This window comes from Symphalangus syndactylus, chromosome 3, assembly GCF_028878055.3.
Source record: "Symphalangus syndactylus isolate Jambi chromosome 3, NHGRI_mSymSyn1-v2.1_pri, whole genome shotgun sequence".
Classification (NCBI taxonomy): Eukaryota; Metazoa; Chordata; class Mammalia; order Primates; family Hylobatidae; genus Symphalangus; species Symphalangus syndactylus.
In genome coordinates, this window is record NC_072425.2 from 98,367,098 (window position 1) to 98,390,447 (window position 23,350).

Consider the following 23,350-nt stretch of genomic DNA (forward strand, 5'->3'; position numbering starts at 1 on the left):
AAGTAAAAAATAGATAGTAATACCGATGTCAAAAGGTTATTGTGAGAATTAGCTGAGATGACGTATACGACATTCATACATTCTTAGCGTAGTGCCTGACAGAAGATGGGCATTCAGCAACTATTCATTGAATAAATGTTTTCAGCCACAGATACTCTGTATGAAGAGAAGTATAAAGAGAATCTCCACAGAGAAGCAAATGCCATTAGGTATGAAGTCCAGATGAATTTGTTTTACATACCTGCCTGTCAAGAGACAATCTGGTTCTAATCAAACCAGAAGACAATAAATGGAGAAAAATTCTAGAGCATTGTTTCTTAGATTTTACGTGCATAGAAATTACCTGGGGATCTTTTAAGAATGAAGGTTGAGTCTGGGTGTGGTGGCTCATGCCTGTAATCCCAGCACTTTGGGAGGCTGAAGCAGGCAGATCATGAGGTCAGGAGTTCAAGACCAGCCTGGCCAGTATGGTGAAACCCCTTCTCTGCTAAAAATACAAAAATGAGCCAGACATGGTGGTGCATGACTGTAGTCCCACTTACATGGGAGGCTGAGGCAGGAGAATCGCTTGACCCCGGGAGGTGGAGGTTGCAGTGAGCCGAGATCTCACCACTGCGTTCCAGCCTGGGCAACAGAGTGAGACTCCGTCTCCAAAAAAAAAAAAAAAAATTAAGGTTATGATTCAGTGGGTTGAGTCTGAGAGGCTGCATTTCCAGCAAACTCCAGGGGATGCATATGCTGCTATCCACTGAATACACTTTCGCAAGGCCCTAGAACACTTGAATGCATGACAAGAAATACTGTGCTTAGATATCTCTTTGTCTAGACCAACATTCTATTTCCTAGCACAACTTAAAATTTATGTACTTATTTAACAAAAAATGATTTAGTGCTTCCTACGTGTCAGGCACTATTCTAGGTTCTAAGTATAAAGTAGCAACCAAGACAGATACAGATAACACCCTCATTTAGTCTAGTGGTAGTCAGACAATAAACATATTAACCAATTAATTAAAATAGGTTCTAGTGGTGATTAAAAGTATAATGAAAATAAACTGAAGTGACTGGGAGAGTGTGTATGGTCAATGAAATCTCCTCTAGGAAGGAGAAAATTGAACTGAAACCTGAATGTTGAAAAACAGGATTCTGTGTAAGACCTGAAATTTTCATACAAGGTGAAGAGAAAGTACAAAACTGCTGAGACAACAATGGGCTTTGTTTGCAGGAAGAAAGGGAAAAAAGTCATTATGGCTAGAACATAAAGCTTCAACCTAAATGTGAGACAGTGATCAGAGCTATAAAAAGGGATAAGATCATACCTGGAAGGATTGGGGATGGTACAGAAATCATTCTAAAACCATCAGGGAAATCCCAGATGTTGGTTCTTAGATGGGTCTTAACAGTTCCACAGAGGATTAAGGGTGGTGGAAGGAATGATCCTAAGGAAAGTACACCTGGCCAAGCAGAACAAGATGATTGAAAAAGAGCTAAAATAAGATATGAGACACAAACTGGGCGGATGGCGGGTGGGGGGAGGGGTGCAGAAAAAAGCATAACTTAGAAGAGAAGGTCAAAATTGCACATTTATTTGGTTTACATGACAACAAACAAAAATGCATTACTTATGCCAGGCAAGCTAATCTAATGGCACCCTTGTAGCAAAGTCTGCATTGCCACAGAATAAATATTTTTCTGAATAGAAAAGATTAGGTAACTATTAGAGGATAAATAAAAATATAACTTTTGTTAGCTATAGACTATAGCCCCAAACTTTTCTTGCTTTCCACAGAATATTGGAAACAAAAGTGAGAGAAGGTAGATGGTACAATAAAAGACAGCAGTGAAGAAAATAAGCTATAAGAGAGCACCCCTTGCACTAAGAAAAAGCCTAGTAGAAAAAAGACTCATCATTATTATGTCAAGTGTAAAATATTAAATGCTTTATACCGTAATGATTTTCATACTCTACCTACCTACCTATATATCTACTATCTGTTTAGTACATTGTTTTATTGGGATACATGCCAAACCCCAACGCCAATAAAAACAACATTTAAGAGCTCCCACAGATTAGAGTAGCTAAATAAGAATGAATAATAAAATGTTTACTCAAATGCAATTTTAATGAGCCTTCTTTACTTACTAGTGAGTAATGATTTAAGGCCTTGCAATGTAGTGGCTATTAAGACGTAGGTGCATTCCAATTGACTTCTGATTTTTGTCTCATGATTAAAGTCTCTGCAAGCTAGTAGTTATTGGCATGTTAGAGCATTTCCAATCTACTCTGATTTTCTGTCTTGTTTTTAAAATATATGAATAAAGGAGTGTACATTAAAATGATGCTCCTAACTCCCCTGAGAAACAGCTTGGAGAATTTTGTTCAGTAGCCACTCTAAGGAATGGCAAGGTGAGTCACCCTTTCTAACCTGAATGCCTAATGCAAGGCACACACTTTTTATATGTTCACCCAGAATTATGATTATATTCTGTGGCAAAATAGCAGGTTAATTTTTGTTTGATTGTGTATCACTTCATTCTGTTCTGTTCCACTGACCTCTTTAACCACCTATATTAATCAACTAAACCATAGAGTTCAGACTTTTTCTCCTACCCTGTTTTGGTTATTCTGTTGGTGGTTTTTGGCATTTATTAACAGCAACAATGTTTTGTTTCTCATTGGCCTTTTATGTATCTCATTTCATACATTCAGCAAATATTAAATGAGTGTCAATTTTGGGGCCAATCTCTAGAGTGTCAAGGGCAAAGTGAGGGAGTGGAGTGAGATGAGGCTAGGAAGAGAAACATAGCCAGGTCATTTGAGGTCGAGGTCTTGTAAACTTTTGAAAAATCTGGCCTTTATCTTAAGAGCAACAGGAAACTAATGAAAAATATTAAGCACTGGAGTGACACCACATTACTTCTGCCATTAGTTTGTTTTGTATTGCTTCCCTCCCTCTCCAGTTGGGATCACCTTAAGCAGTGACTTTATAATGTTATCCCATCATTTACATTTCCTGTCTATTTCCAACTAACAAACAATTTTTTATGAAAGAAGAAGGTTGCCAATTATATGAAAATAAGCACTCTGAGAGACACAAGAGAGTTTGTAAATAGACACCTATTAGTTGGTTCCTGAAAACATATGATAGATGCTATGGATAGAGTCATTATTTGTAAATCATAGCTCATCTCCAAAAAAGAAATAAAGAGGGGACATGCTTTGTTGACGCTCCTTATTACAACTTAATGGTACAAGTATAAAAATTAATACTTAATGGGCAGGTATCTGTGGTATAAGAATACTCTCAGCAATGTGCTTGATATACCCTGATAATGAAAGAAGCCTCATTTAGGGTCATGAGTGTATGTGTGTGTATATGTGCTTGTTCCTGGAGTTCTATTAACATCTGGCTATAGTAGGCAATCCCTCTTTTGGCTATGTTTTTTTTAAGTAAGATCAAAAGAAAGATATTATAACTTATCTGGGTGTCCATCTGGTTTCAATTGCTCATTTTACATTAATTTAACAATAATAGCTGTTGGTGGTCATGTTTTCCCCAGGAGAAGAAGTTGACAGACAGCTGTGCAGAGATGCCATCTTCCCCATCCCTGTGGCCTGTGAGGCCCCGTGCCCGAAAGACTGTGTACTCAGCACATGGTCTACGTGGTCCTCCTGCTCACACACCTGCTCAGGGAAAACGACAGAAGGGAAACAGATACGAGCGCGATCCATTCTGGCCTATGCGGGTGAGGAAGGTGAGTCGCCAGCTTCAGACGCCATCTAGGTTCGTTTCAAAAGTTAGTGTGCATCTTTCTTGTGTAGCCTGGATAAGATGATATTCTATGAAAATCAACAACCAGAAATTCAGCCATCCAAGATTTAATATCTGTTGATGTGCTGAGCAATTTGATTCTGTTCCCCAAAATTAATCTTGAAAATGGATCTCTAACAAAGGAGGAAAGACTTTTTAAAAGTGAACTCATTTTGCTTTTTCCCACCCTTCCAGTCATTAGAGTTCTTTGTAAACCAAAGTGTTACCTTTAAAAAGGTGTGAAAATGGCTCCCAAAATTCCAGATCTTTCATTGTTTTTTTTTCTGAATTTCAGAAGTCAGTTTTATCCTTTGAAAATCATATCCTACCTTCTCATAAATAAGTATATATATCCAATAATAAAGTTTATTTAAAATGACAAGAATAGCTACTGTTCAACCAAAAATTGCAATTTTCAGTTTCTTTGAGTTTCTTGAACATAGGCTGTGAGATCCAGAAATCTCTTATGTAAATTTTGTTCATTTTTAAAGTATGTTGCTCCTAAATCTCTTCACCCTATAGGGTGAATAAAGCATGCTTGTCACATATTCAGACCTCACTTGCAAGCTTTATTGCCAAGAAATACAAGGCTCTTGGTAATTGTCTCCCAAGATGATATCCAAATGCTAATTTGGCCTCTGTGTGACTGGGTAATATAATGTCATACTTAATCTTGTCATTCTGAAAAATAACACGAGAGTGAGAAAAGCACAAAAGTAAATCAAGTTTGTTCACATTAAGGTATGTTCTTTCTCAAGAATATAAATGTATATTATTTAAACATTATCAAGCTAAATGACTCTTTGTTCACATTTAGCACTGATAAATAATTATCTCTATTTGTAATAAGCATAACATTTTATGTTTTCCCCAAATTATCAATTTGGGGAGAGTTTTGCGTTGCCTATACCTTTCTCTACTTACCTGTTTATGAAGTATTTTAGTGATAGAAACATAGTGTTCCTAGTCAAATTTGCTATCTGTGTGTGTAATAACTATGCAAATCTATAACTACCTTGACCTTTGCACATGAATGTTACATGAGTAAAACAAACATTTAACATACAAAAAAGCCAACCTGTGTGAAATTTTAGAATTTTCTTTGTAGTGTTCAAAAACTTTTTCCTACCACCTTAATGTATACTTAACTCTTTGCTACAAAAAAAGTGTATCTATTGAAAAATAGAACCTTTTACAAAGAAAATTATATTTCTTGTGTTGTCAAACAATGACTCTAACCTTGTGAAGATTGTATGCAGGCTTCAAACTCTATCAGCTCAGATTATGCCTTGGGCTTCATTAAAATTAGATCTGTGGTCACCCTGCTTCCTGTAAATTCATTATACTCTGCAGACACTTGCTGTGTGACAATTAATGAGTGACTTTTCACCCCCCCGAGTCACATGGCAAGGATTTTGCTATGCTTGCAGAACTCACCAGATCATTATTCCTGTAGACGTGATGCTTCACACTGAAAGGTCATGAAATGTTTTAAAGGCAGAAATTTGTGATTGCTCTTTGATAGGTATCATCCACTTAGTTTGAAAGGGTAGGGCTTCAATAATTTTTAATTAAGTTTAGTGGTTGCATTATAAGCAAGTCATGCTGGAAAGTTATAGATGTTTATATAGTAAATCATAAAGGCATTAATTCAAAACAATATAGTTTTGTTTTAATTGACATGTAATAATTGTATATATAGGGTGCAGTGTGATGTATCAATATATGGATAAATTGTGTAATAATCAAACCAAGGTAATTAGCATATCCATCACCTCAGACATTTATCATTTCTTTTAGCAAGGGCATAGAGAATCCTCTCTTCCAGCTATTTTGAAATATATAATACATTATTGTAAAGCATAATTTTAAATGGAAGCCATAAAAGAAACTCTGTCAATGCTACTTGTCTCTGCTGCTATTTACCTCTGTTAATAACATTTATAAAAGCTGGTATAATTATATGAAATTTATACTTCAAAGCCTATTTAGTACCTATTATTTGTTGGACACTGAAACATGTTTTATGAGAAATTTGTACTTCAAAGCCTACTTAGCACCTATTATTTGTTGGACACTGAAACACATTTTCTCTTAGAATAAATCTTTCCTAATTCTGAACTATTTTTAATGATTTAGGAACAGCATCTGCAGGAAGTTTTAAAATATGTTCCTCTGCCACTTAGATAATCCTTTGTAATTCTACACAAATTCTTTCTATTATTCTTCAAGAATTAGTGCTTTGTGTCATAAATGTTCTTAAATTTCTGTGGATCAGACACTGATTGTGATAACTTTAAAGGGAAGTGCCACATTTGAGAAATGATATATGGAGTGTTTAGACAAGAAATTATATGATTTTCTAGGGAAATAACATATAGGACAAGTCCATGTGAAAAGCAGATCTGGATTTATGAAATAAATGCTCCAACCTATACTTTCATTTGCCTTACCAGAATGCCACTATTAAACAATACTGAAGGCTAGATAACTCCTTGTAATTAATAAGGATAGGCTAGGTTGTGCTTCAGTAATGGACAGCCCAGACATTCAGGAGCTTAAAAGAACAAAGCTTTATTTACTTCTTCCTCATGGAAATTTAGCTACAGTTTTGGGTAACTCTCCAGGGCAATTTGTCCTTCATGAAATGTCACAACATTGCATCACCATATGAAGACTTGGTTACACAATCTTCATGTGCCAGGGGAAGAAAATACTTGGAGAATCTATCTGTTGATTTTAAGCATCAGCAAGTAAATTCTCCCATCTAAGAGTGATTTATGTCATTTCTCACATTTCATTGTTAATTTAAGTTGTATAACTGCCTAACTTCAAGGAGAATGAGGGAAATATAATCCTACTGTGTGCTAAAACAAGAGGAGTATTGACTAGTACTCTTACCCCTGATTTACTCAGTGTTCTTATTGTGTATCGGTGTGTATATATGTATCTATCTATCTATCTATCTATCCATAGGTAGATGATAAATAACTATTCCATATGGCCCCAATCCAGTAGATAAAACAGGGCTCTCTGTTGTGAAAATGTTAGGATTAATTATTTTTGTTCCTCTTAAATGAATGACAGAATGATAGAATGGCACTTTCTCTTCCTCATACTGCACTTCTTTTCTTTCTTTTCCTTTTGCTTTTCCTTTTCCTTTCCTTCACTTCCTTTTATTGCTAGGCTCTTTTTCTCCTTTCCTGAACAATTCTATCCAAAAAGCCGTTTGGTAAAGCCAAGCAGCTGGGCATCTGTGCCAGCAGATGGGAGGTCTGCGGTGATCTAGAGTGGGTGGTCAGAGCCCAACTGGCTAAGGAGCAACCAAAGTGGGAAAAGAGGTGGCCTGGCATGCAGTGTCAGAGCCACTGAGCAGGGTGAAGGACAGGGGGCACATGGGTTGTATGAAAGGATAGAAGAATGACTCAACACTGAATGTCGGAGCATAGCAGGGTCAAGAGAGAATCCCAGCATCAAGGCGGCTAGCCCAGTGTGGGCTGTCACAGCCAGACACAGTTGAGGAGGGTTTCTATCATGTGGGTGGCCTTATGTAGGATGTCAGATCATGAGCAAAGTGATGAAGATATCTTGTGGGTATAGCAATGGAGATGACACTGGGAGATGGAGTGTGGAGTGAGAAGGAATTGGCAAAATAAGTACATGTATTAACATAATAAGAGTTGGTTTTTTTTATTGCTGGAGAAGAGAGTTGCAAATATGTTAGGAAAGAAAACTAGTACACTCTGTGGTACAGCATTGGAATTGGATGTTATTAATTTATTTGAATTCATGGTGTTCAATTTGTAAAGATAAATATAGAATAAACATCAATGTAAGTGTGCAAATATAAATATGTACATATTATATACATATATACATATATTACCCTCATTCACTGAAAAGACCTGAGAGCAGCAAGACCTCAACAGCAGTAAGTAGATGCAGCAGTCAGATCTTGGTTTCTAATACTATTGTCTAATAAAAGGAACAAGGGAAACTTTGAGAAATGGCTGATTCCACAGCTGCAATAGAAGAAGTACAAGATGGGCCAGGAGGATCTTGTGGTAGAAAGTAAAGAGAATTGTCAAAAGCCCACAGAAGCCAACTTGAATGTTCTCCCACTGACCACATTTGCAAACAATTTTAATAATAAAATAATAATACCAACAGACCATTAAATAGGAAACCATGGATCCACATTTTATATAAATAAATAAAGGAATAAATTCAATCTCATGAAAAGCATTGTAGTTATATAGTCTCAAATATTTCCCTAATAGAGAAGTCTAACAGACACCCCCTTAATCTGGTGACCAAAGTCAGCATTATCAATAATGAAGCAAACCAAAATCTTGTGTCCTCAGTGTGATATAATGAGAATATGATATCACTTCTGCGATAACTCTGTCAAAGTTGCATATATAGAATCTAGTCATGAGGAAACATCAGATAAACTCTAATTGAAAGACATTGTACAAAATAATCTTTAATCTTCCAAAGTGTCTAAGCCATGAAAATGAAGAAACAATTGAAAAACTGTTCAAGATTTAAGGAGACTAATAAAGTGTGACATCTAAATGTAATGCTTGATTCTGAACTAAATCATTTTGCTATAAAGGACATTTTGGGACAATTGGCAAACTTGAATGCGGTCTGAGGATTCAATGGTAATAACTTGTCTGTTTATATTCTGATTTTCAGATTTTGAATATTTAATTGCTTATGTGTAGGAGAATGCTCTTGATCATAGGAAGTACACACTAACATATTTAGGGTGATTGACATCGTTTCATCCTTTTCCAAGTGGTCCAGGAAAAGAAAATTATTTATATCATACTTTTAATTTCATTGTAATTTTGAAATTGGTTCAAAATTAAACATGAAAACAAGTTTGTATATAATTGCTTTCTAAACAAGCTTTTTTTTTTTTTTTTTTTTTTTTTTTTGAGACAGAGTCTCTCTCTGTTGCCCAGGCTGGAGTGCAGTGGCCCAATCTTGGCTCACTGCAACCTCCACCTCCCAGGCTCAAGCAATTCTCCTGCTTCAGCCTCCTGAATAGCTGGGATTACAGGAGCACCACCATGCCTGGCTAATTTTTTCTATTTTAGTAGAAACGAGGTTTCACCATGCTGCCCAGGGTGGTCTCAAACTCCTGAGCTCAGGCAATCCGCCCACCTTGGCCCCCCAAAGTGCTGGAATTACAGGCACGAGCCACCGTGCCTGGTGCTTTCTACAGAATCTTGAGTAACATATAACCTATTATCAATACACAAAAATTGTCATAAAATGCTAATTATTGAAATGTCATTTGGAAACCAAATCACAAGTACTGGCAACTGGTGATAGATAATGTACTGGAGAAGGTAAAATTAGTTCTTTACACTTAAAAAAATGGTGTGTGTGTGTGTGTGTGTGTGTATCTTCCAGAGGCTTGACTTCTGGTTAAATAAAAGTGATTCACTTTTTAATATTCTTGCCTTAACGTATAAATATTGTATAAACTGAAGGAGTTGTCTCAAAAGATATTTTAAAGTTATGTTAGGAGATTCTAAAGGGAGACAACGTTTTAATACTGAAGCCTGGCATATTTTTAATATAAATAGTTGAATTTCAACAAAAAATTAAAAATGAATGTTAGATTTTTAGCTTTATCAATTTTTTGAACCTGTATTGTAGATCCTAACAAACTTCATTTAAAAAGGAAAAGGTTATTTTTTAAATGTTTCCCACTGGGTATAACAATTTGTTAATTCTTATGATATAGTTAATTATTCTTACAGAGCAAAAAAAAAAAGGAAAGAATATTTATTTTTGTTAAGTTCAATATGACCTGATAGAACTTCATCAACCAAATATTAATGTCTTTACACCTATCTTATACAAGCAGAGAATAGATGCAGATGGAAATAAATTATGTCATTTTTTTCTCAAATAATTGTCTTCAGAAGTCATATTTTACAATGCAAAACATTGAGAAGAATATTTTTATTTAACTTGTTCAATTTTTACAGCTAAATGATTTTAATTATAGTAATCAGGTAGTACCTATATTCCCTAGAGAAATTTGAAGAACCCAGGATTCATTACATGTATGCATATATAAATGTTTTATATATATATATATATATATATATATATATATATATATGTACTTACAACTCTGATTTCTAAGTAAATACTATCACTTCCCCATTCTCCCACTATTGACCTTGAAAAGAGAGTTCTGCTTCAATCTGCCGCTACTTGACCGCCACACAGGATTTATGCAGGCTTCACGGTGGACAGTCTTCTGCCTGTTTCTGCAAAGAAAAACTGGGAGGTGGGGCTGTGCTGCAGCAGAATCTTCTGAGGGTACCCCACAGCTAATGCTGTTCCAATTCAATACCCCCAAAGCATATCCTTGCCAATGCACTTTTCACCCAGCAGTGGTCTACTGTCAAAGGAATTCAGGCTACAATAGCAGGAAAACTTAGAAGCACCTTAAAAGTATAATTTATAGTATTATGATAATAGTACTCTTCACACTAATAGCTTCTTTATAACATAAGCGCAGTCTACTTTCTTATTGTTGTTGCCAATTACTTTCTGATGTGAACTCTACACTCCAATTGACTATGTCAATATTGTTAATTCCCAAGGTCACACCTGCCTGCATGCCTTTGCTTCTGTTTATTTATTTTTCTACTTAGATACTATTCTTTTTTCCTTCTGTCCCTTCCCAGAATTCTGCTTGTTGAAATCCTACTCCTTCAAAATTTTTCTCAGTGCCTCTTTCAATCTGAGGCATTCTTCAGACTCCAAAAAGTAGTGAAATTGTACTCTTTGAATCCCAGTTATACTAAATACCACACAATATAATTATTTCATTCTATCTAGAATTATACTCATTTGTATGCTTATCTCCCCTACTACTTTTCTCTACTATACTATGAGATCCTTGAGTGTAGCAGGAACTATTTTTAATCCCTGTAGGTATCCCTTGAAGCATCTCACATAAATGTTGCATGTATTTAATTATTGTTTTAAACAAGATCCTTTTTAAAAAATTTATCATCTGAATTGTAAGGACATAAATGCCAGAACCAGAAACATCATAGCTCTATTCAAATGTCTCCTAAGAAAGCTTTTATGAACTTGATGTGGGGAAGAAAAGTCACTTTTTTATTTCTAAGAAGTTTCACATAATAGCTGGTGTTTTTGTATAATCACAGGAGTTTATTTACATAGCAGAATTTTATCAAAGTCTTATAACATTATTCCCTTTGATGGAATAATAGAAAATCTAAATGGTGGTATTAGTAAGAAACATATTTTTGATGTAAGAGGATTTTTTTAATTATGGCTAATTTTGTCATAGGTCACGTTTTATAATTTCCCCAATACTATGGAAATATCCCCAGAAGTCTGGAATTACATCTTTCTGTAAATAGATAAATTCAATATTATACCTGTCAACTTTTCCACCATAAAATTATCCCCCAAACAGCATGATGCTGCTGCAATGACTAATTACTACAAACTATACCTTCAAAACTGCCATCTTCTTTTTATAATTAAGACCACATTAGGGCTTATCTGTGCAAGTATCCTGACGTCAGACCAAAACTGCTGATGTATCTTTAATGTGTACTGGGGCAAGAAAATAAATAACCTTTATGTCTGTAAGCTTAACCGCTATCTCGCAGTTCCTCAACTGCGAGATAGTTTATGCTGATGTCGTAGAAGTTTTTTTCTTATCATTTTATTTCAAAGCCAACCAGTCAATTCCAATGTCAAAAACAATTTGAAGTTTTAAGATCACATTTTAAACAGCATACATAATAATCACAGAGAAAATAAGATAAATCAAGAAGCATATTCTTTGTGCAAGATCAGTACTTTTACTATTAAATATAAAGACATTATTAAAATAACTATATATAAATATACATATCTATTATATCTATAATTAGCTTGTCTGAGAGTTAAGATTGGATAAATCTAGCACTTTGAAGAATGAGTAATAGGAGACTTATTTATTCTCCCCGGGCCAATTAGTATGTTTTAGGATTCATTTCTATTCAAGTCCTAAACTTCTTTGTGGAGGCTTCCAGGGTCACAGAGCTGTGTGATGAAAGATAGGATATGAACTGTGACAGAGTTTCCACCATCATGAAGCAGAGAACATTAATGAAATGCTGTTTAATGCAGGTTATTCTGATGTTGAGTCTATGTTCAACACTGCATAAATGATTCTAAATTGCAGTTGAGTTCTCACATAAACTTTCTACTGATTTATTCGCTGAATAAAGGGATGTCTTTAATCATAAGGGAAGTGATACTGGAAGATCAGCTCAGGGTGTGGCCGGTGGCTTTACGTTTGATTTTTATCCAAATCTCACATCTTGAGCCATCTTCCATGTTAGGGTCACTAGCTACTGAATTGCCTTTTCTTATTCACTTTTAACTTTTGAACCCTACTTTTCTAAAATCTAAAGCCCACCTCTTATTATATTCAACATTTCCTCTATTTACTATATTGCAGATATTTGTTATGAGCACTCAGAGTTCCCACCATTCCACATTTCCAACCAGTTCTTTTACATTCTAAGATGAAATCCAGAGGCTGCATAAGTTCCAATAGACCAAACTGTCAATAAAGTGAGCAATAAATTCTTCTAATACTCTGCTTTTAACAACATAAGAATTTTTGTTTTCATAATTGTCATCAGAAATAGCAGAGTCAACAAATTGGCCTCCATAAATTCCTCACTGTTACTATGGTCACATCATTTAAGCTGTTTGGGTTCATCCATTTAATAATTTTTAGCCCATAGAACAGTTGTGAATGTAAAATGAAATGCCACCTACGAAGTACTGATAATGGGGCTACCACATTTTTTAAAAGTCCAGAATAACTCTTACACCACATACTATTGATTACAAAATGCATCTGTTTTACCCTTTAACATCTCTGGAATAATTGCTTCTCACATTGGATGCATTTTTAAAACCTCTGTGGCCAAGCAACAGTTATGGCATAGTCATCATTGCTTGTACATGTGAACTTTGTTGTTATTCCTGATGGAACGATTCCATGATGCTTCTGCAAAAAAACAGACAAAAACTGCTAAGACCATTTGAGGAAAGAAAATAAATCCCAGTTGCTTGCTTAAAACTTTCATTGACACCTTCTGGGGCAATTAAAAATGCTACAACATCAAAACTTAGAGATGAGTGTCAGCATCCTGGAAGAAAATTGTGGAGACAAAAGGGGAGAACGCTTTTTTAAGCAACCCTGCATCATCGGCACTTTTGACATCACAGAAGCTGATACTCAATAGGAGGACAACACAGGCTTCAATGGGTGTGAATTAAAACTTGACTTGAAAGATTTGGAGTCTGAATGTAAATAAGTTTTAGAAATACCTTTCCCTTTATGTAAAAGAGCAATATTAAAAACTACCTCATAAAAAACTATTTCAATAAGCATACAATATAAATTAGAGCTGATCAGAAAGCATATCACAGTTTAATATGCAGCCACTTCTTTTTCTTTGGGACATGTAAAATGATGGTGCATTGCACAGTCAATACAACTTGAAGAAATGCGGTATTATTGTTATTCAGTGACCTTCCCACTTCCCAGTAATACTCTGGAGCATTATAAAGTATCATTCAATGTTAATATCTCTGTTTCTAATCACCCTAAAACCTAATACATTAAAGCAGCATTTCAAAAACTGTAACTAAGACTTGCAACTTGGGCAATAACATTTGAAAATACACTTCATTTTGTCCATCCACAAAGTCTCAATACCCATGTTTCTCCTTGGTCAGCAATGACATGGGCCTTGTTTGTACCTCATTTTCACTTTCTCTGGAGGGCAACGGCCTCTTTCTTAAACGTCTTCCATAGACCCCTAAAGCAAGTATCATGTAACTACAGAGTTTATATTTTAAGCCAGACCATGCCAACTGAGGTAAGATTAACATGTAATTTGCTTCCCTAGCGGTACAGCTGTGTGCTAAATAAGTGGCAGATATTGTTGTCAGCCATGTTAATTCCAAAGAACAGAGTATGGTAAGGTTCCTGTTGGCACTGTATCTAATCTGCTATCATTGTCCATTTTTTTAGGTGGAATTCGCTGTCCAAATAGCACTGCTTTGCAAGAGGTACGAAGCTGTAATGAGCATCCTTGCACAGTGTACCACTGGCAAACTGGTCCCTGGGGCCAGTGCATTGAGGACACCTCAGTATCGTCCTTCAACACAACTACGACTTGGAATGGGGAGGCCTCCTGCTCTGTCGGCATGCAGACAAGAAAAGTCATCTGTGTGCGAGTCAATGTGGGCCAAGTGGGACCCAAAAAGTAAGAGCTTTAGAATGACAACAGTAAATCAGGTAGCCAAGTGTGCAGAGAATTGGCTCAGGCTTCACTGGCTTCATGAAATGGAACATTTTGATGCTTGTCATACCTGTTCTCAAGAGTAAGATTTGTTTGTTTTGAAAGTCAGCCACTGATAAAGCTATAACAGCTTTGAGTTTTGTACTGGGGAACCATAAATTCTGTAGAAATCTTTCCATCTGGTGCCTACTTTCTGTTTTATAGTAGCACTTTCTGCTTTTATTAAGCTAGTGAGGCAATGAAAGAAGTGCTTGCTGTAAGCCTGGCTGATCAATAATGACAGTGTACTAAGTCCTGGCAGTGTAGGTCATCCATGACCTCCTATATACCCGTAGGCTATGGAGGCTGCCCAATCTAGTTTAATTGGGTAGAAGCCTTGTATGATCTGCCTTTCATTTCCCCTAGAAAACACTATATCAAAAATACCGAAGCATACTTACTGTACCTTTCAATGGTTAAAGTAAAAACCATTTACTTCCAAGAGAGAGCCTTGGGATAGGATGAGTGTTATTATAAGTAGAAAAACTATCAGTTTCTCAGGGTGCTTATGACTACTATAATAACAAGGCAAACACTTTGCTGGAGGGGAGAACAAAGAACCAGAGAGTTGACATATTATATGTGCCTTGTGAGAAGTATAAACAAAAATAATGGCATAACTGAGCTAATCAATTCATAGAGAAAATTAATAAATCAACTCTAAAAAAACGGAGGGTAAAAACCTTTATTTTTCAAAACTTAACATACTTTTTAAAAATTCAAATCGCCTTAGCCATGTAAGATATGAAATGATAAATGAGTCGATTTTTTGCATGGGTTTAAAAGTGGCCTCATATTTTCTAAATACTCAGCCAAGTGGTTAAATATTGTGTGTAATCTTCAGCATGCTACCTAACTTATTCTGGCCAACAGTTTTCACAGTCTGTTGAAAGGATTTAATGAAAAATATAATAGTAATCTAAGCACTCAATAAATGTTAGAAATTGGTCTTTTTCTTAAGAATTTCAGCTACTCCTTAGTGTTCTAGGAAAATGAAAATAATGTCTCTGATGCATGAAAAACTCCAGGGAAACAAATATGAATCTCATTATGAGATCTTTGTACCTGGCCAGGGTTCCAGACATCAGGGATATTTCGCCCCACAATTTATTTGTTTATATTGCTTGAAATTAGGAAACATAGAAGACATGCCAATGACATTTGAATAAATTGAAAGACTATTTCACATGTTTAATAGGTAGCCTCAAACCAATATTTTAATAGAAGTTATGCTAAAGCTGTGATGAATCTAACTCAGGAAATTAATGTGCAGTGTATTAAAATTCAAAAGTGGTAACAGCAAGAGCAGATGTCCCAAGTCCTAGAGGATTCTGACTCTTGCTGGATCAAGAACAAAGGTAGAAATATTCACTGCGCAGGCACAGGACCAACCTGTTGTGGCGCAGGATGGGGGTTATTGTGCTGAGCTTCTACCAGTGAGCTCATTCTGTTCCCGTCCCATGGTTAATCACCTTTCAAATGTTGCTGTTGACATTTTCCTCACTTATATAAGCTACAAAATATTTTTCCTGAGTAATAGATGTACATATGTACAAGTCTATATGTGAAAGAGCCTGCTGGATTAACAGCATTAAATCAGTAGGAAGGGTATCCTGAAGCCCCATGTCATACTACCACAATAATTCATTAAAAATTTGCTTCACCCTTGCAGCCTTCATTCAATGACTCGTATGCATCTTTAGACTTGTTAAATCAAATGGATGTACTTTACCTCTAAAATTCTAGAAAATCAAGCAAATGCTGTGAATTCAAAAGAAAATATTATTGCCTTTCTCCCTACATGCTAGGTTAAATTCAGTGAATTGTTTCCAATACTAGGTATATGAACCAAAAAATGCAAATTAAAAATTTGTTTTAAACTTCTCTTAATAAAACAGATTACTGTGCAATGGTAAAATCAATGTTATTGATCTTATCTATCCTCTCAGTAACAAACTTCAGTTCCTATCACATCTGTTTAATTTGACCTTGAATAAGATTTGGGGGGAAATCAATTTCTTGATTTAGACCACAAACACTAAATACAAACAGTACAAAGGACAAAAGAAGCATGTTGACTGAATCAATTGCCTTGCCAAAGGAAGTCCAAATTCATTTTATTGGATGTAATTTAGGCTGTATAATTTATCTTTGTGTGTTCATTTAACAACTTTGTTGTTTGTAATTTTGTACTCCACAGTTAGCCAAGTATCTTGCTGTGACTATTTCTCAACTAAAACAGAATATTTGGAGGTTGTCAATGATAACATTGTAAATTTAATTGATTTATTCAGGGCTAATATCTGAGGAGCATGCAACTGAGTAATGCTCTCTCATTGTTAAAGTTATAAAATTGCCTTATTTGAACAAAAGTGCTGACAATAATAATTACTGACCAATAATTTCATAGTTCCAAAAGAATTAACTGAATTATGTGTGGAATTCTGCCATATGGTGTTTCCTGGTTAAGAATGCAGGTTAAATTGTAATTCTACTGGTTTATAATCTAACTTGTAATAATAAATTTGCTTCTATGATTCAAATCTAAATTTATTTGTTGTCCATGACTTTGAATAGTCATAGAAATTAGGAAAATTCCAGCTCAAGATAAATCAAAAAGATTATCTTTGAAGTGTTGATTCCTATGTATTTTGAAATTCACTTCCAAATAAACAGTGGGATTTTAAAGTAAGAGAGGAGAGCATGGATCTATATAATCAAATAAAGCATAATATTTATGTGTGAGAAAGAAAATTTACCTACATAATTATAATACAAGATATGTAAAAAATGAAGTATCAACAAAATACTATAAAGAAATTATGGGAAATAGATTAATGATGTTGACTTTTTTCACTTATAGTTCACTTCTGAAAACCTGATTAACTTACTTGACAAAAGACAAACTTGAGCTACAAAATATTTGAATTCTCTTATATAGAGTATTTTAAAATCCTATTTCCCACTGATTTGCCAATTTATTTTAGCAAGAACTATACTCGTTGTTTAGATTATTTTTTCATTGCCTGTTAGCTTACATGGCAGGGATTTATATGACTTCAAAAGAGAACTGCTTAGGAATCAGAATAAGTTATTTGTTACTTTTGATTATATGAATGATGTTATTATATTTTACTTTTCTAAGCTATTTCTTTTTCTAGTGTTAAGGCTCATGCTCAGCATTTGACCTCTAGCAATAGTAACATCAGATCGTGAAAATGCAGGGAAGAATTGGGAAATTTAAAAATTATTACTTCTCAGCCTTTTGGCTAAGCTCAAGTGTAAAAAGTTATATACTAAGTATATTTTTAATAAGACAGTATATTTAAAACCTATACATCAGCTTCCTATTATCTCTTAAGAAGTGAAAGCTTATATGAAGTTAGACATTTCAGTGTCTTCATCCTTATCTTTCTCTTGTGTTCCCAATAAATAATATATTTTTGCTGTTATTTTGAAAATAATAGTTAATTTTACTATAATTTATGTCAAAAATACAGTATTTTATTTTTCTTTAAACTACTGATTTACTATCTTTATTTATATTCACTGTTTTTGTTCCAAAAAAGATATTGCAGTTTATAAAAACATAAAAAAGATTAAATCCCATAATTTAAAACTAAGGACTAATGGAAAAGAAAACACAAATAGATACACTAAATAGAAGTAGGAATAAAGCAAAAACTGCTTATCAGATTGATTTATACAGTTTTGTTATCTTATTATTAAATATATAGTTCTTAATAAAGTATTGTGTTTTGAGTATGTACTGTGTAAAGAATATACTCCATTATAAATGTATTTTACACAATACATATTTTGGAAAAATAAAGTGTAGAATAACCTGGAAACTTATAATAGGCAAAAGGCCTATTTAGTTATACAAATATGTATCATAGAATTAGATCCTTAAATTCATGATTTAAATTTTCACAAATTTTTTCTTAAAACATATTAGAATATAAACACTTATTAATGGAGAGATTGTTATAAGAGGATAAGGTATAAGTGTTATATTTGTTTCTAAATAGCATCATTGCTATTAGTAAATCTGCACATCTTGCCTTGAGAAGCTTTATTGAGGTCCAGTTTGAAACAATCAATTTAGTTGTATAGTTCTTGCCTGTAGCAGAAAGAAAGACTCCTGGAAGTTAAATAACACAGATGTGAGTGACTTGTTTTGCAATTTTACCAGTGAAAATTCTAGAGAAATTAAATTATCTGATTTTCTGCCTTACTATTGAAGCCTAATAATTTCCCTTTGCCTTTCTAGATGTCCTGAAAGCCTTCGACCTGAAACTGTAAGGCCTTGTCTGCTTCCTTGTAAGAAGGACTGTATTGTGACCCCATATAGTGACTGGACATCATGCCCCTCTTCATGTAAAGAAGGTATGGTCTGCAGACTTAGGAAGACTGTTCACCTAGAAAACTCCCTCGGTAGACTTCTGAGGTCTTCTGGCCTAGCAATGTTTGTGAGTTTTGCACAGGGCTATGTAAACCTGATTTGACATGCATGCCATAAAATGTTAGTTTCCCTCTAGGAAATAACATAGATTTAGAATACCAGACAAGTGAGGTTTATGCCAAAACCTCGCTTGAAATTTTATGATATAAAGTGAAGGATTCTAAATCTTATTGTATTAATAATGTTTACTTTCACATTAGTTCTGAAAGAATATATCGTGGTTCATGTATTTTAAAATGATATACAGTGCTTTTATCAGTACACATGGCTTTCAACCTACTTAATGGCAAAAAATAACATAGGACCAGATTTGCTACAGATTCAATTATGCAGCCCCAAGAATAGGAATAAAAGAAAGAGAAAAATGGCCAAATTGTTTCTCCGCCAACATGTAATGTGTCATGAGGAATTTATGAATATTTATTCCCAGTTTGGCTTAGTTTTTGCTTTTATTACTTACAGACAAAGACTCATTAGTATCAAGCCAAATACTTTGATAATTCTTTCTTTACACTCTAGGACAGGGTCTTTTCTCATTGCTGCTGAGAAAGGTGTCAACATCCTCCAGGTGACTTATGCAATAACTGAGCAAATTTTCCTGCAGTGTTACAAATGACACTGTCTCCTATTTCTTATCTTACTCAACAAATACAGATAATTTTTTCTAAATTTCCTTTATGCTTTTATTTTTTTCATGTTTCTTAACACTTACTAGAGAGATTCAATTAAGAGTCAACTTCTATCTTAACAAACTATTTTAAGTTGTCAAAATTTAATCAAATCCTTTAGGTACTATAAATTTAATAATGGATACTTTTACCGTGTTATTATATTTTTATATAGTTGAAACATGATTTTCCTTTTGATGGTTTTCTATTTAATACCCTTGAAATATCAAATAAAATTAAACCACAAACTGAGAAGTGATAGAAAATTATTATTATTCTTAATTTATTTTATTTTATTTTATTTTTAAGACAGAGTCTCTCACTCTGTCATCCAGGCTGGAGTACGGTGGCTCAATCTCGGCCCATTGCAACCTCAGCCTCCTGGGTTCAAGCAATTCTCGTGCCTCAGCCTCCCAAGTCACTGAGACCATAGGCACATGCCACCACGCCTGGCTAATTTCTATATTTGTAGTAGAGATGGGTTTTTGCCGTTTTGGCCAGGCTGGTCTAGAACTCCTACCCTCAAGTGACCCACCCATCTCAGCTTCCCAAAGTGCTGAGATTACAGGCACGAGCCACCGCAAAATATTTTTATTTAGGAGTCTTTTAAGACATTTAAATAGCTTTTGTCAAATTAAAAGGAGTTATAAGCATTAAGTTTTATAAATATGTTAATGGCATAAACTTGCTATGCAATGTCATTGCCTGACATTTTAATCCAGATTTTCTTCTCTTATTCCTTTATTTTTTTTTTTAAGCTGAATAACACTGGTCACAGTTGGCAATAGAATTGTACTTTCTTATAGATTAATATTTTACCTATGATGGCACTTATAGGTGGTAATTGTTGGTTATTAATTCAATTAAAAAGCATTAATTAAATAGAATTAATACACTTACAAATTTTGTTCTAGTTGCCTTTATACTGATATTTTCTGTTTATATGGAATATGTTCGTTTACTAATAATTCCAAAACATGTGCAGTTACATTTATAACCAAATTGTTAATAGTCTAAAACAAATTTTAAGTGAAAATTTTGAAAGTGGAAAGACTTTGCCTTTCTCTTATTTTGGATATTTTCTTGTATTGTGTAAATTACTCTTTTAAAAAGGTTGATTTGATCTAAAGTATTTCAAGGAAGTAAAGTTTAAGAAAGAACAGAAAATATTTTATTAAATTGATTCTAGAGTAGTCACTAATAAAAGTGAAGAATCAGAATTTTTCTCATTTCTTTAGACCTTTATTTGAAACTAATTTTGGATATTGGAATGTATCCAGGAATTAGGAACCATTTTAATAGCCTATAAATTTTTTCTTAAGTTCTTGAAAACACATTTGTGATTTTGTTATGTATTATATACATCTGGAAAGGAAAGAAAAAATAGAAGTTTTTTAGGAGTAAAAAACCATATTTGAAAAGAAAATAACATGATTTTTTAATTTGTGATTTTACGGTATGAAGAAAATGATTTGCTCTTTGCTGTTTGATCGTTTATAAAATAAAAAATGTAAAACACTATGATAACTCACATAAAGCACTTAAAAAAACTTCTTAGCAGATAGATGAGAATGAATAGATTGTGAATGCTACATAGGTCTTAATTGAGTCACTACTTATTTGTGTATATATGTATAAATATTTAATTACTTATTTATTGATTTCTGTATATAACTAGCACAGTAATGGTCATATAGAGAAATCACAGTCCCAGACATCAAGGAAGATTTTAATTGCATTTAACGTATAGAACTCTTCTGCACAGCCCAGATAATGTAAGACTTACATGGTTCAGTAACAAAATTTAATGGTAAAACAGAAAGAGCTCTAAGGAAGGGAATGGAATAATCATGTCGGAGCAAATATATTAAGGAAAATCATATTGAAAAGGAGGTACAAGAGATCTTCTTGAAAGATGGACCACATGGAAGAATTCCAAGTGAGGATTAGAGACATCAGGAAAGCCTTAAATGACTGTGAGAAAGATGTGATTTTGGAACTACCAACCCACTGGAGCCCAAGATGTGAAGGAAACTTTCCCAGAAGAGACTGAAGATGAGAGACCATGTGTTCAGTGGGCGCAGTGGTAGACGGGCTAGAGGACGTAAAGGAATGAGAAACTGAATCGTGTTATGCGTGTAGGTAGTGCTGTGGGTCCGGGTGATGATGAATGACCTGGAGTTAGGGAGGGCTCATTTCTTGTGGTGAGTGACAGGTATGTGAGGCATAATGGGTTTAGTTGAGTTGGTCTCTTGGGGGAAGGTAGGAAACCTCTGTAAGTAAAAATGCATGGTACCACTAGGATACTGTTCTCTCCTGGTGTTCCTGGGATGGTGGTGGCAAAGGAGTGCAAAAATGCCAACTCGGGAATCGGCTCTCTTGGAAGCAAGAGGCTCTCTAAGAGGCAGAGCAGTGTTTCCCCGAACACAGGTCATGTCATCCGGAGCAAGGAATGAGTGCTGACTGTTTTATTTGGCAGCTCATGTTGTTTGTCCTAGAGCAAAAGGTTTTCAGAAACCCTAAACCTAGGCACTCCGATTTTTAAAAAATCACCTCAGTTGTGTATTTGAGGAAATAAAAATTTTTTAAAGACTGGGGAGTGATAGAAGGGTCACTGTTGGATAACAGTGCCAGGATGCTTTGTGCTCTAGAAGGAGTTTTTTCTGTTTTGCCTGTAGACTGCTGTCACTGAGAATAAAGAGACAATGGTATTATAGAAAGCTAGCCTTTTGTTGTGAAGAAAATAAAGCAATGGCATGAGGTTAGTTTTTTTCATTATTTCGTAAGAAATGGAAATAATCCAAGTATCATTTTGAAATTACATCAATTTACATGCACTATTTTAAAATGCTAAACAAAGTTGAATGTTCAAAGAGAGGTAATAGCAACAGAAAATTAATTCAAAGATGGGGTGGTTCTTTTTACTTAATTCTGGGAGAAAAGTCTAAATTGTAAAAGGATGTTGGGCTTATTAAAGTGCGGGACTACCCTTCTTTTAAAAATCACTTTAAAGAAGTAAAATACACAATACTATTGCACAAAATAAAACAGAATAGTAGGATTCCAGGAAGAACTAAAAGAGTTGTTTGAAATGTTATTCAGCCTTCTTCTAAAATATCCCTTGAAAAATCAATGCTGATAAAGATCAGTATTAAGTGGAATGTAGTTTGATCCTCAGACCAGTGCACTTGCTAACATGTTTTTCAAATTTTTGTAAATTTTGACAAAGGGCATTTAAAAAAATAGAAATAATTTATGCACATAAATTATTTGTACTTCTAATTTTAAAAAATCAATACTTTTGATCAAATAATATATTTCGTTGCTCAAATTCTGTTTGCTCCTTTTTTTTCTCACTGCATTTATTGTGTTGAGAGATAGAAGGAATATTGCAGAGGCTTCTTCCTCATGTCCTGAATCACTGGAACGCTAGAATTACCACAAAAGATCTGAATACTACCTTTACATTTTGCTTCTTGCATGAAACATTTCCCTTTCAATTTCCTATTACTGTGCTGCTTCAACTTGCAATCCATCCCATATCCAGTTTAATGAATCAGTTTTGCCTGCCTTTTAAATCCTTTTCATCAAGTAATTTCTCTGGTGAAATTTATTTTGAATGTCTTAAGATATCTGAAAAATGCTATAACTGTGTGAGAGATTACATACCTTCTGAATCTGTACCCCATCATCACATAATTATTTGCTAGATGTACAGTCTGTTTTTTTCCATTCCTATCCTGGATAGGCATTTTTAAGCACAAACATCACAGGCAGGTGCCCTTATTTTTCCCGTACTTATTTTTTCCAATGAAAACAAAGTGATAGCTTATTTTTATTAATCCTCAATGCACAGCATTGATACCCATGCACTTACCACTATAAAGGAATAAGTGGAAAGAAATAGAAGGTGCTAACTAATAATCCAGTTGAGAAGATGGGAAATAAATGCGTTTGTGCATTCAGCAAATATTTATT

At 34.4% G+C, this 23,350-nt stretch overlaps 1 protein-coding gene across 1 annotated transcript in view; it reads left to right on the forward strand.

The window, feature by feature from the left end:
• The window catches only part of THSD7A (thrombospondin type 1 domain containing 7A), a 468,537-nt gene that overhangs the window by 351,079 nt on the left and 94,108 nt on the right, over positions 1 to 23,350 (forward strand). The window contains exons 7-9 of the mRNA XM_055272578.2: positions 3,562 to 3,756; positions 13,930 to 14,164; positions 18,513 to 18,628. Of these exons, the coding sequence (XP_055128553.1) occupies positions 3,562 to 3,756; positions 13,930 to 14,164; positions 18,513 to 18,628 (546 nt within the window). The remainder of the gene's footprint in view (positions 1 to 3,561; positions 3,757 to 13,929; positions 14,165 to 18,512; positions 18,629 to 23,350) is intronic.